The 12,886-nt window shown below is 42.5% G+C and overlaps 1 protein-coding gene across 3 annotated transcripts in view; it reads left to right on the forward strand.

Annotated features, from left to right (window-relative positions):
• The window catches only part of ZFR (zinc finger RNA binding protein), a 339,213-nt gene that overhangs the window by 226,644 nt on the left and 99,683 nt on the right, over positions 1-12,886 (forward strand). For all 3 annotated transcript variants that reach the window (XM_033933312.1, XM_033933330.1, XM_033933320.1), the window contains exon 15: positions 6,235-6,385. In XM_033933312.1, the coding sequence (XP_033789203.1) occupies positions 6,235-6,385 (151 nt within the window). The remainder of the gene's footprint in view (positions 1-6,234; positions 6,386-12,886) is intronic.

Raw genomic sequence — 12,886 nt, forward strand, 5'->3', positions numbered from 1 at the left:
TCCAGACTCTTCTCTTCTTATCGTCTGACCCCAGATGCATTCCTGCTCGACTGGACGGATCGGTTCCTCTATGCCTTTCCTCCACTACCTCTGATGTTGCGGACGTTATCCAAACTCCGCAGGGATAGGGCCACCATGATTCTAATCGCTCCTCGGTGGCCTCGCCAACACTGGTTCTCCCTCCTGCTTCAGCTCAGCTCCAGGGAGCCCATTCCTCTTCCTGTGTTTCCTACTCTACTTACGCAGCAACGTCAGTCTCTACTGCACCCCAATCTGTCTTCGCTCCACCTGACAGCTTGGTTTCTCTCGGGCTGACCTCTCCAGAGAATCTGTCTCAGCCTGTCCGTCGCATTTTGGATGCCTCCAGGAAACCGGCCACCCTCCAATGTTACCATCAGAAGTGGACCAGGTTCTCCTCTTGGTGTCTACTGCATCATCACGATACCACCTCATTAGCGGTGGAAACTGTGCTGGACTATTTGCTCTCTCTGTCCGACGCTGGCCTCAAGTCTACCTCAATCAGAGTCCACCTCAGTGCCATCACTGCGTTTCATGAGCCTATCCTCGGAAAACCTCTCACGGCTCATCCACTGGTTTCCCGGTTCATGAGAGGCCTCTTCAATGTCAAACCACCTCTGAAGCCTCCTCCTGTTGTCTGGGACCTGAATGTGGTTTTATCAGCCCTCATGAAACCCCCTTTTGAGCCTCTTGCCACAACTTCGCTCAAACTTCTAACATGGAAGGTGCTTTTCCTCATTGCCATCACCTCTGCCAGGAGGGTTAGTGAGATGCATGCACTGGTCGCCGATCCACCGTTCACTGTTTTTCACCATGATAAGGTGGTTCTGCGTACCCATCCTAAATTCCTTCCCAAGGTGGTCTCGGTTTTTCACCTCAACCAGTCCATTGTGTTGCCTGTCTTTTTCCCTAAACCCCATTCTCATCCTGGGGAACAGGCGTTGCACACGCTGGATTGTAAGCGTGCCCTTGCATACTACCTTGACCGTACCAGGGCTCACCGCTCGTCCCCTCAGCTCTTTCTGACCTTCGATCCTAACCGTCTAGGTCGTCCTGTCTCTAAACGGACGCTTTCCAACTGGCTTGCTGCCTGTATTGCGTTCTGTTATGCTCAGGCCGGTCTCTCACTGGAAGGTGCTGTCACGGCCCACAGGGTCAGAGCTATGGCTGCTTCTGTGACTTTCCTCCGTTCCACGCCCATCGAGGAAATCTGCAAGGCTGCCACTTGGTCCTCAGTTCACACATTCACTACTCACTACTGTCTGGATGCCTTCTCCAGACAGGATGGACACTTCGGCCAATCTGTGTTACAAAATTTATTTTCCTAATGGCCAACCATCCCTCCTCCCTCTCTGTTAGCTTGGAGGTCACCCATGCGTTAAGAATATGCTGCCTGCTTGTCCTGGGATAAAGCACAGTTACTTACCATAACAGGTGTTATCCAGGGACAGCAGGCAGATATTCTTACGTCCCACCCTCCTCCCCGGGTTGGCTTCTTAGCTGGCTTATCTTAACTGGGGACCACGCTCTCCTCCGTCGGGCGGGAAGGCACTCGCGCATGCGCGGTGCGGCCAACTAGAACTTTCTAGTTAAAAAGGTCCGTACCGGGGCTCCGTCGGTGATGTCACCCATGCGTTAAGAATATCTGCCTGCTGTCCCTGGATAACACCTGTTACGGTAAGTAACTGTGCTTTATATTTATTTATTTATTTTTTGCTTTAGAATAAAATAGTATATTAGTTGTGTTGATAAAAATTTATAAACAAAGCCCTGCCAGCTGAACATCTCTTTCTCTAGTTCAGCAGCAGGAACTTTGATTTATAAGAAAGGAATAAGCTAAATATTACAGTACTAAGGCTTATATGGATGCAGCGGGGACAGTGACGGGGCGGTGAATGGGATGGCAGTGGTGGTGACGGGGCGGTGAAAGAAATGGCGGTGACGGGGTGGTGAAGGGAACGGCGGTGACGGGGCGGTGCAGAGGATGGTGGGCCGGGGGCGGTGACGGGGACAGATTTTTTCCCCGTGTCATTCTCTAGTCCTGACCATTCAAGGAAATTTTTGAATCTTTGATTTTATCGTTAGGGCCTGAGAGAAAAAATTTGGTTTTGTCTGAGTTGAGTTTCAGTTTCAATTCTGTCATCCATAATTCAATTTGTTTTAGTACAAATGCTAGGTGATTCGTTGTCTCTGAAGTGAGGCTTGTGAGGGGAAGAACTATAGTGATGTCATCTGCGTAGATGTAGAATTTGACTTTTAAGTTTTGCGATAGATTCCCTAATGGGGCAAGTTAGATGTTAAACAGGGTAGGGAATAGAGGGGAACTCTGCGGGACCCCACAAGTGTTTGTCCATCTGCGAGATTGTTTATTATCACTGTAGACTTGGTAAGATCGTTTGCTCACAAAACCCTGGAACCAGTTTAACACTTTACCAGAAAGTTCAATTGACTCCAGGCAGTCAATTAGAATGTTGTGATCAACTAAGTCTTAGATCTAGTTGTAGGACTAGTGCACTAGATCCTTGGCTGAATAAATTATGTAGGAGATCTAGTAGTGAGGCTATAACTGTTTCAGTGCTAAAGCCTGAACGGAAACCTGACTGATTCTCTTGCAAAAAGCTGAAATTGTCCAAATACATTACTAAGTTCTGGTTGACTAGGCCTTCCATCAGCTTTATAAATAAGGTGATGCTTGCAATTGGTCTGTAGTTTGATGTCAGCTTGTATGATTCTTTCAGATTTTTTATGATCGGGGTGATCAGAATCTGACCTAAATCCTCGAGAAATGTACCGGTCAGTAATAGAGAAGAAAGCCAGTTATATAACTTTGCTTTGAAGGTGACAGGGGCAGTTTTCATAACGTTTGGTGGGCAACAGTCTAGTCTGCAGTAAGAATCGGCGTATTTCGTGTAAAGTTTGCAGAATTGACCCCAAGTAGGAATGATGAATTTATTCCAGGACATGTTTACCCTAGGACCGTCTTTGTATTCCGCCACTGGGTAGTTCAAATGATTGGATGAGGAGACTGGCAGTTTGGATCTCAAAATTGTTGATTTTGTTGTTAAAGAATTCCGCCAGCGTATCCGCAGATGGGGGGGAGTCTGAGGTAGAATGGGAAACGGCCTGTGTGTCATAGAGATTGTTTACTAGATTGAAAAGGTTTTTGGTGTTGATGTTTGGTGAACCAATTTTTTGGGCATAAAAGTTAGTGCGTTTAATTGTTATAAGTTTTTTGTATTCTTTTAGCTTTATTCTCCAGTTTGCCTTTCCTTTGTTGTCTCCAGTTTTCAGCCATTGTCTTTCAAGTTTTCTTAGCTCCCGTTTCAGTGTTCCTAACTCGTCAAACCAGCCTTCTAAGTTTTTGTTCCTATTTCTTCTTAATTTGACGGGGACCATTTTGTTTAGTATCTGTATACTCATGTTGTTCCAAGAATCTACAGAAAAGGACTAAGTCTGGGTTTGAAGTCAAGTCGAAATGTGACCAGAATTCCACTGGGTTAACTGAACCTCTGCTAGCTATCATAACTTTGTTCCTTTTTGCCTCTTTGGGTTTGATTAGAGAATGTCTTGCTTGCCAATTAAGTTGGAAGTTACATAGTCGGTGATCTGACCATAAAGAATCAGTCCAGGTAGCTTGCTTCCAGGAGATTTTGGGGTTGTCTAGTTCTTTAGAGGAAAAGGTGACTAGATCTAATTGGTGGCCTTTTTGGTGGGTCTTTTCAGGGGCCGGCACAAAGAAGTTTAGTGAAGAAATAAAGAATAATAAGTCTTTGGAGTCACCTTGCTCTGATTGTTCTAGGTGAATATTTAAATCGCCAGTCAGTAGGTTATATAGGCCTGCTGTTGAGTTAGTGAGGAGGAATTCAAAAAGGTTGGCTTTAGCTGTGGACCATTTCTTGGGGGGTATGTAAAAAAGAGTAATTATTAGGCCTTCTTCTAACTGATCCGACCAAAGTTTACAGGAAAGAATTTCAAGATCTGCTGTGGAATTTGATGCTATGATGGTGGAGTGGAAAGAATCTCTTAATATGATTGCTAGTCCTCCTCCTCTTCCCCTGTTTCTGGCGGGAGGCACTCGCATATTATGATGTCATTGTCGGAGACCAGCCATGTTTCAGTTAACAGGACAAAATCTGCGTTGGTCTCCTCTAGCCAGTCTTTTAACTAGTTGTGACTTGTTTCTTATGAAGCGAATATTTAGATAACAGCCAAAGAAGTTTTGATTGTTAGGAGAGTTAGAGGTAACTGAGTAGTTGAGATTTCTCAATGTCCGCTGTTTTTTTCCATGGGGTCGGCTAGGTTTACGTGACGGGGGTATGACCGGGATCTAAAAAAGACCTCTTTAGGAACAGTCGTATAGGATTTGATTCACTGCTCTGGGAGAGTTCCGAGTTGGAAGAGCGAGTCCTTATTAGGGTTGGAATGGGACTAGAATATAGTGCATTGACCCAGCTTTTTGAACATGACCAGTAAAGAATAAGGAACAGTATTAAATGATTATTTAAAGATGCCATCATGTAGAGAGCAATCGGTAGCAAATAGAATACTAAATAATGAGGGGTAATATCAGAGGAACAATATCAGCTTATTTGGAATAATATCAGATCAGGTATAATTTCAGTTGAACAGTGGGGCACAGTGTCAGATGGTTGGGGATAATTTCAGCTGAGGAACAATTGGAGGATTAGAAACAATAAGGAGCAGTGCTTATGAATGGTAAAGAACAGTGTTAAAATGATTGTTTAAAGATGTCATTGAGTGATGGTCAGTGAGTAGTGGATAGATGCTCCGCTCAATCGCCCGGCAGGGACCAAAAGGTGGCTCTGAAAGTGAGCCGATTCGGTTGGGCGGTTGTGGCCGACGAAGCAAGTGAGGGCTGGTTCCCTCCAAAGAATCAAGATGGTCCCAGCAGTTCGGGGGGGGGGGGGGGGGGGAGTAGCGGAGTAGGCTCACACGCCCGGCAGGGACCAAAAGGAGGCTCTAAAAGTGAGCCGATTCGGTTGGGCGGTTGGAAAAGTTATTATCAAGGTAAGGACATACCGTATTTGCCGGCGTATAAGACGACTTTTCAGTACCTTAAAATCCTCCCCAAAGTCGGGGGTCGTCTTATACGCCGGGTACTGTTTACATGCCCTTACTTTACATGCCCTAACATCTCCTTCCTTACCTCCTTACGGTACTTACGGTACTAGTAAACCTGCCGGGACATCAGCGGGGCCATAGCGGGACATCAGTGTGACAAGGGTGCCAGCTCCTTCATCCTGCGCAGCGGGAAGCAGCGGCGCTCTGGCCCCACCCCTTTTCTCTTTACTACGTCTCTCGCACATGCGGCCGTGTGTGGAGTCTAGCCCTTAAGGAAGTTGCGGGGGCGAACAGGAGGCTTTTGAAGGCTTTTAAAGGGAAACTGTCATGCCAGCAAACTTGCTAGGGACTTGCCCGGCACTTGCTCTCTCCCTCTATGTGTTATCTTCCTTCTATCATTGACAGTTTCAGTTTGGTTAACAGTTTAGAAAACAAATAGCATGGCAGCTCCCATGGGTTTATTGTTCTATTCAGCTTTAGTGAATTAATTAAAATTGTTGAAATAAATTCTGATGTTCTTTTAAGTTTTATTTGTTGTGCAGAAGGTGTGCGGAAGAAGGGGTAGTCTTATACGGCGAGTATATAACAAACTCTATATTTTAACTGTAAAAGTTGGGGGGTCGTCTTATACGCCCAGTTGTCTTATACGCCGGCAAATACGGTAATCTCTTTTTATTAAGCCTTGTTTGTTTTAAGGCTGTCATTTTACTTCCTATGTGTGACTGGGAAGTCCAGTTCATGAGAATATAGTATATTGCTTGTCCTTGGATAAAACAGCTACCTATATAAGGTGTTATCCAAAGAAAGTAAGACACATATTCTCAGAAACCCTCCCCCTCCCCTTGGAGTGGAATTCAATTAGCTAGAAACTTGACTGGCAAAGTCCTGCAAAACAGCAGCAGGTAGGAAGATATGCACTTGTGATGCCACCTTCTAAAAAGTTCTACTGACGTTGAAGAGTATTTCCTATACTGGACTTCTTTGTATGACATCATCCACATGAGAGAAAACACTTGCTATATAGGTAACTATTTTAGCTGAAAAGCTTGGAGAGTAAACAGCACATTTTAAATATTATGTATAATAAAACTGATCTCCTTGTGTTTTTTTTAATATACTTTCAATTCACTGCAGAGCTTTAAAAGGAGTCTTGCGAGTAGGGGTGCTTGCTAAAGGATTGCTTCTCCGTGGAGACCGTAATGTGAGCCTGGTTTTACTCTGCTCTGAGAAACCAACAAAGGTGTTGCTGAGTCGAATTGCAGAAAATCTACCCAAACAACTAACAGTAAGTGAAATTAAGTAACTTGGCTCAGTGTAGCAACAGTGGGGAGTTTATGCTGCTTTTATCTTGTGGCAAGCAGCTCTTAAAAGAGAGAGGGAGAACTGAAGATTTATGTGTGTTGGGGGGGGGCGGCAAACAGGGACGTACTCTAGGCTCCATGGTCTGGACATTTTTTCCCCTTTTCTCCTCCAAGGTCCATCTCCATCCCTTCCCAGTCGTCTTTAAAAATTATTCTCCTTTTTCAGAGAGGCTCTGGTGTGGCAGCCATTCTTTTAAGTTGTCTGTGGCTGCCATAAAGCTTTCCCTCTGACACAACTACCTGTTTTCTGGGGAGGGAGATAGATAGATAGATAGATTGTGGACAATGGAATGAAGAGAGGGAAGAGAATGGCAGAAATGTTGGACCCTAGGGGAAGATGGTGGACAGAAAGGTAGTCCATGGGTTCATGACTTTGGTAAAATAAATAAATAAATAAATAAATATATATATATATATATATATATATATATATATAATCCAGCGGTCCTACTGGCATCTGGTGCAAAACACCTTCATTCTGAGTCTGGAGACTCTTGTGGTGGAGCACGTGTGTTGCAACAGCTCTCTACCATGGATGCGGGGTGTAACTTTTCACTGGAAAAATGAGAAATATGGTAGAGCAGGGGATGAGAAGGAGGGAGGGAGAGATCTGGATTATAGGGTGAGAGGAGGGAAAAGCAGCAGGAAAAAGAGTGTGAGCAATGTTGGACCCTGAAGGGGAGGAGGGAGAGAGAGGAGGTGAGATGATGGACTGTGGGAATAGGGAGAGGGACAGGAGGGAACAGAGATGGGACTGTAAGATGGTAGAGGAAAAAGGTCAGGGAAATGTTAGGCTATGAAAGGGAGAGGAGATGCTGGGCTGCAAGAGCAGAGGGAAGGGAATATACTAGAAATTATGGAATCATATGGGAGAGACTGAGTGGGGGGGGCAAGGAGATGAATGATAAAAGAATAATTAGTATGTACAGAGGTAGAAATGTAATGAGGTTAGTGAGTTGAAAGATAGCGATAGGAGGCTGGAAAAGGAGTGAGATGGGAAATGAGAAAGCTAGAGCATAATAAAGGGAATGGAAGTTGGTAGGTAGCTAAAAAAGTAGAGTGAAATTTAAAAAAGTAGAGTGAAATTTGAGTGGATGAAGAAGCAAAAAAGAAAAAGGAGAGGGATTTGCTAGAAAGAAAAGATTATATATCAGAGATAAGTGTAGCGAGGGAATGAGACGACAGGAGAGTGGAGAAAAGACAAATAGACAGCAGCCATGGAAAGTGAATTATCAGAAAACACAGGAAAGTAGAAGAGAAAAAAATGGGACCAGCATGATGAAAAAATAAAATGTCCAAACAACAAATGTAGAAAGTGTTTTATTTTTAATTTATTATTTGGAATATGTTAGTTTTGGGATATGAAAAACCAATTACCACAGCTCTTCGATTCTTCTTAAAATCCTATACCACCATGTATTATAGATAATCACCACTTAAATTTTTTGTGAAATGCTCAGACCCTACACCCCCGTGTTTAGTGATAACTCCAAACTGGGGATCAAAAGGGGACCATCATGGCATTCACCGTCCCCATAATCCTACCATTCCAAACATACTTCCTTCTGTGCTAATTGCTTAACACTTTACAATAATATTGATGAAAATAAATTTTCAATGACTTATCTGGAATGTTGATGTAAATGATTATTTTTGAACCCCAGACCACTTTAAAAAGACTATTCCATTGAATGTCTTCTCCGTCTTTTTATTCTTTTTTCTTTTCTTGTTTATTCATATAAACTTGTGCTGATATCCCCGTCCCCCCCTGACTCAAGTTTCGCGTCTTCATCAGGGAAGGACACTGCCAAATAAAACACAATTACCTAAGATGTTCTCCATAACTCTTATTAAATCCAAATTAAAACCTGAAATTGTAGGTGAAAGGGTTCAATATTCCAACTTAAAACTAAACCCGCCTTCCTACCTATAAACACGGCCTGTAAACGGCCAAACTTAATATATTAAATTCTACTTAAATATCAAATCTCAAACCTGAACTGGCTCTCCATGTATCGGAAGGTCATCAGAAGCAGAACTCACTGAAGAAAAAACTACAGCCTGCTTATAAAGGAACTCCAACCGGAACAACAAATGCTGCCCCAGAAGAGAACCTTCTACGGGGGATACCGGACCCATCTAAATTAGTAACCATTCTATTTCATGGTTAAGTCTTATAGGGCTCAAAGTGTTCCAGTTATAAATGAAACGTTGTTCTTTCTGTATTAAAATCTTAGAGAGTTCCCCTCATAATTTCTTATATGTATTAATACTGTGTATCTCAGATCCTCAACGGCATGTGACTGCTCAATCCAATGAGCTGTCAGTGGAGCGGAGATTCTATTCTTCCTTATACCACTAAGATGTTCAGAAATTCTTATCTTTATTTTACACGAAGTCTGGCCAATGTACAATTTTTGTCAAGGGCATATTATACAGTACACTTACCCCACTGATTCACAATCTGTGTCCGTTCTTAATTTATATTGTTTTCCTCCCGACTGCGGTATATATATCTGGGATGTCTGCCATACATATCGGCATAACCGGCATTTAAAGCATGGTTGGTGTGGGTGACAATTACCTATACTAGTTTTGCCCGTACTGCGTTTCAATTTTTCACCCAAATTGGGGGCCCCCAATTTGGGTGAAAAACTGAAACGCAGTACGGGCAAAACTAGTATAGGTAATTGTTACCCACTAGTTTTGCACGTACTGCGTTTCAATTTTTCACCGGGTGAAAAAGAAACGCAGTACGGGCAAAACTAGTATAGGTAATTGTCACCCACACCAACCGTGCTTTAAATGCCGGTTATGCCGATATGTATGGCAGACATCCCAGATATATATACCGCTGTCGGGAGGAAAACAATATAAATTAAGAATGGACACAGACTGTGAATCAGCGGGGGTAGTGTACTGTATAATATGCCCTTGTCAAAAATTGTACATTGGCCAGACTTCGCGTAAAATAAAGATAAGAATTTCTGAACATCTTAGTGGTATAAGGAAGAATAGAATCTCCGCTCCACTGACAGCTCATTGGATTGAGCAGTCACATGCCGTTGAGGATCTGAGATACACAGTATTAATACATATAAGAAATTATGAGGGGGACCTCTCTAAGATTTTAATACAGAAAGAACAACGTTTCATTTATAACTGGAACACTTTGAGCCCTATAGGACTTAACCATGAAATAGAATGGTTACTAATTTAGATGGGTCCGGTATCCCCCGTAGAAGGTTCTCTTCTGGGGCAGCATTTGTTGTTCCGGTTGGGGTTCCTTTATAAGCAGGCTGTAGTTTTTTCTTCAGTGAGTTCTGCTTCTGATGACCTTCTGATACATGGAGAGCCAGTTCAGGTTTGAGATTTGATATTTAAGTAGAATTTAATATATTAAGTTTGGCCGTTTACAGGCTGTGTTTATAGGTAGGAAGGTGGGTTTAGTTTTAAGTTGGAATATTGAACCCTTTCACCTACAATTTCAGGTTTTAATTTGGATTTAATAAGAGTTATGGAGAACATCTTAGGTACCGTATTTGCCGGCGTATAAGACGACTTTTCAGTACCTTAAAATCCTCCCCAAAGTCGGGGGTCGTCTTATACGCCGGGTACTGTTTACATGCCCTTACTTTACATGCCCTAACATCTCCTTCCTTACCTCCTTACGGTGCTTACGGTACTAGTAAACCTGCCGGGACATCAGCGGGGCCATGGCGGGACATCAGTGTGACAAGGGTGCCAGCTCCTTCATCCTGCGCAGCGGGAAGCAGCGGCGCTCTGGCCCCACCCCTTTTCTCTTTACTACGTCTCTCGCACATGCGGCCGTGTGTGGAGTCTAGCCCTTAAGGAAGTTGCGGGGGCGAACAGGAGGCTTTTGAAGGCTTTTAAAGGGAAACTGTCATGCCAGCAAACTTGCTAGGGACTTGCCCGGCACTTGCTCTCTCCTTCTATGTGTTATCTTCCTTCTATCATTGACAGTTTCAGTTTGGTTAACAGTTTAGAAAACAAATAGCATGGCAGCTCCCATGGGTTTATTGTTCTATTCAGCTTTTGTGAATTAATTAAAATTGTTGAAATAAATTCTGATGTTCTTTTAAGTTTTATTTGTTGTGCAGAAGGTGTGCGGAAGAAGGGGTAGTCTTATATGGCGAGTATATAACAAACTCTATATTTTAACTGTAAAAGTTGGGGGGTCGTCTTATACGCCCAGTCGTCTTATACGCCGGCAAATACGGTAATTGTGTTTTATTTGGCAGTGTCCTTCCCTGATGAAGACGCGAAACTCGATTCGGGGGGGACGGGGATATCAGCACAAGTTTATATGAATAAACAAGAAAAGAAAAAAGAATAAAAAGACGGAGAAGCCATTCAATGGAATAGTCTTTTTAAAGTGGTCTGGGGTTCAAAAATAATCATTTACATCAACATTCCAGATAAGTCATTGAAAATTTATTTTCATCAATATTATTGTAAAGTGTTAAGCAATTAGCACAGAAGGAAGTATGTTTGGAATGGTAGGGTTATGGGGACGGTGAATGCCATGATGGTCCCCTTTTGAACCCCAGTTTGGAGTTATCACTAAACACGGGGTGTAGGGTCTGAGCATTTCACAAAAAATTTAAGTGGTGATTATCTATAATACATGGTGGTATAGGATTTTAAGAAGAATCGAAGAGCTGTGGTAATTGGTTTTTCATTTGAGTTATATCACAGAGGAATATTCATTATCTCCCCATCAATATTTAAGTTTTGGGATATGTGCATCAAAGATCTTTATGTTGTGGACTCCACTGATAGCTACAGTGCTTGGAGATTTCTGGCTGTCATCCAGAGGAGATGGTCTTTAATTGGCAGGGCTTAGGGATCCCCACCAGTCACATTACATTACATTAAGGGACTTCTATTCCTTGCAGTTCAAGGCGGATTACAAAAGAGCTAACTGGACATTTCCAGTGAAGTTATAACAGTATTGGTTGTTGGGTTTTTTTTTTTGGTTACAAGGAAGGAGAGGTAGCTGGATTAATTCCGGAAGAACTTGCAAATTGGATATTAAATTGACTGTACGTTACTGTGTGATATAACAAATAGATTACAGTTAAGAGTACAAATAAGATTACGTTACATTTCAGGGATCTGAATACTTGGTTGGTGTTTTGGGGCGGAAGAGATTATTTAAGTGGAGATTTTAGGGGAGAATTTATCTAGGAGGAGGGGGAACGGTTGGGTTAAGATATCTGGATAAATTTTTTGAAAAGTAGAGTTTTGATTTCTTTTTGAAAAGTTTTGAAGTCGCCCGTTGCCGTCAACAGGTTGGAGATGAAGTGGTTAAGTTTTGCTGCTTGCGTCGCCAGAAGGTTATCAAACATCTTTTTGCGCTGAGTGCCCTTGAATGGAGGGAAGGCAAAAGGGTTCGGAGTTCTTCTTTGTCTTGAGGTGAGGATCTGGTTTAGGCGGTTGTTTAGATAGGGGGGGCGGAGCCGTTTAATGTTTTGAATAATAGACAGTAGAATTTGAATTGAATTTGTGCTTGCATAGGTAGCCAGTGAGAGTCTAGGAAGGCAGTTGTAATATGATCATATTTTCTCAGGGAGTAGATCAATCTGAGGGCAGTGTTTTGTATAGTCTGAAGTTGTTTTATCATGTTGGCAGGACAAGGTAGATAGAGGGAATTGCAATAGTCCAGTAGACCTAAGACTAGGGATTGGACAATTAGCCTGAATTGTGCTGGGTCGAAGAATTTTCTTATTTTACATAGATTTCTCTTAATTAAAAAAGCTTTCTGGGATGTTTTATTGATTTGGGACTGCATTGTGCAGCATCTGTCTATCGTTATTCCTAGGAGTTTGAGTTCGGGCTGTATTGGGTATTTGGTGTTTTTAATTTTCAGTTCTGTAATGGTGGGAGTTTTGGCCTTTTCGAGCAGAAGGAATTTTGTTTTATCTGAGTTTAGTTTCAGTTTGTGGTCTACCATCCATTTTTCCACTGCATCTAGGGTTATTTCCAGTTTTGCTGTAGTGGTGGGCTCTGATGGGTCGAAGGGGAGGAGTATGGTGATGTCGTCTGCGTAGCTGAAGGATGTAACATTTAAGTTATCTAAAGTGGCTCCAAGGGAAGAAATAAAGAGGTTGAAGAGCGTAGTACCTGCATAAATTCATGTAAACCATTCTGAGCTCCCTTGGGAGAATGGTATAGAGAATTGAATAAATAAAAAATAGATCGGAAGTTTGTTTGGACAGGGAATAAGTTGCTTGTAACTTGTTTTGAGCTTGGATCAGGAAAGGCAAGTAATTGTGATAACTTTAATTCACACAACAATAATTATGCAAATAATATTGCATATGAACTTCTGAGAGATTAGAGGTTTCTCTTCAAGACCATAACCAGAATTCTTACTTTCTTCTTTCAGGTTTGGGGCAAAA

The sequence above is a fragment of the Geotrypetes seraphini genome, chromosome 1 (genome assembly GCF_902459505.1).
Source record: "Geotrypetes seraphini chromosome 1, aGeoSer1.1, whole genome shotgun sequence".
NCBI lineage: Eukaryota > Metazoa > Chordata > Amphibia > Gymnophiona > Dermophiidae > Geotrypetes > Geotrypetes seraphini.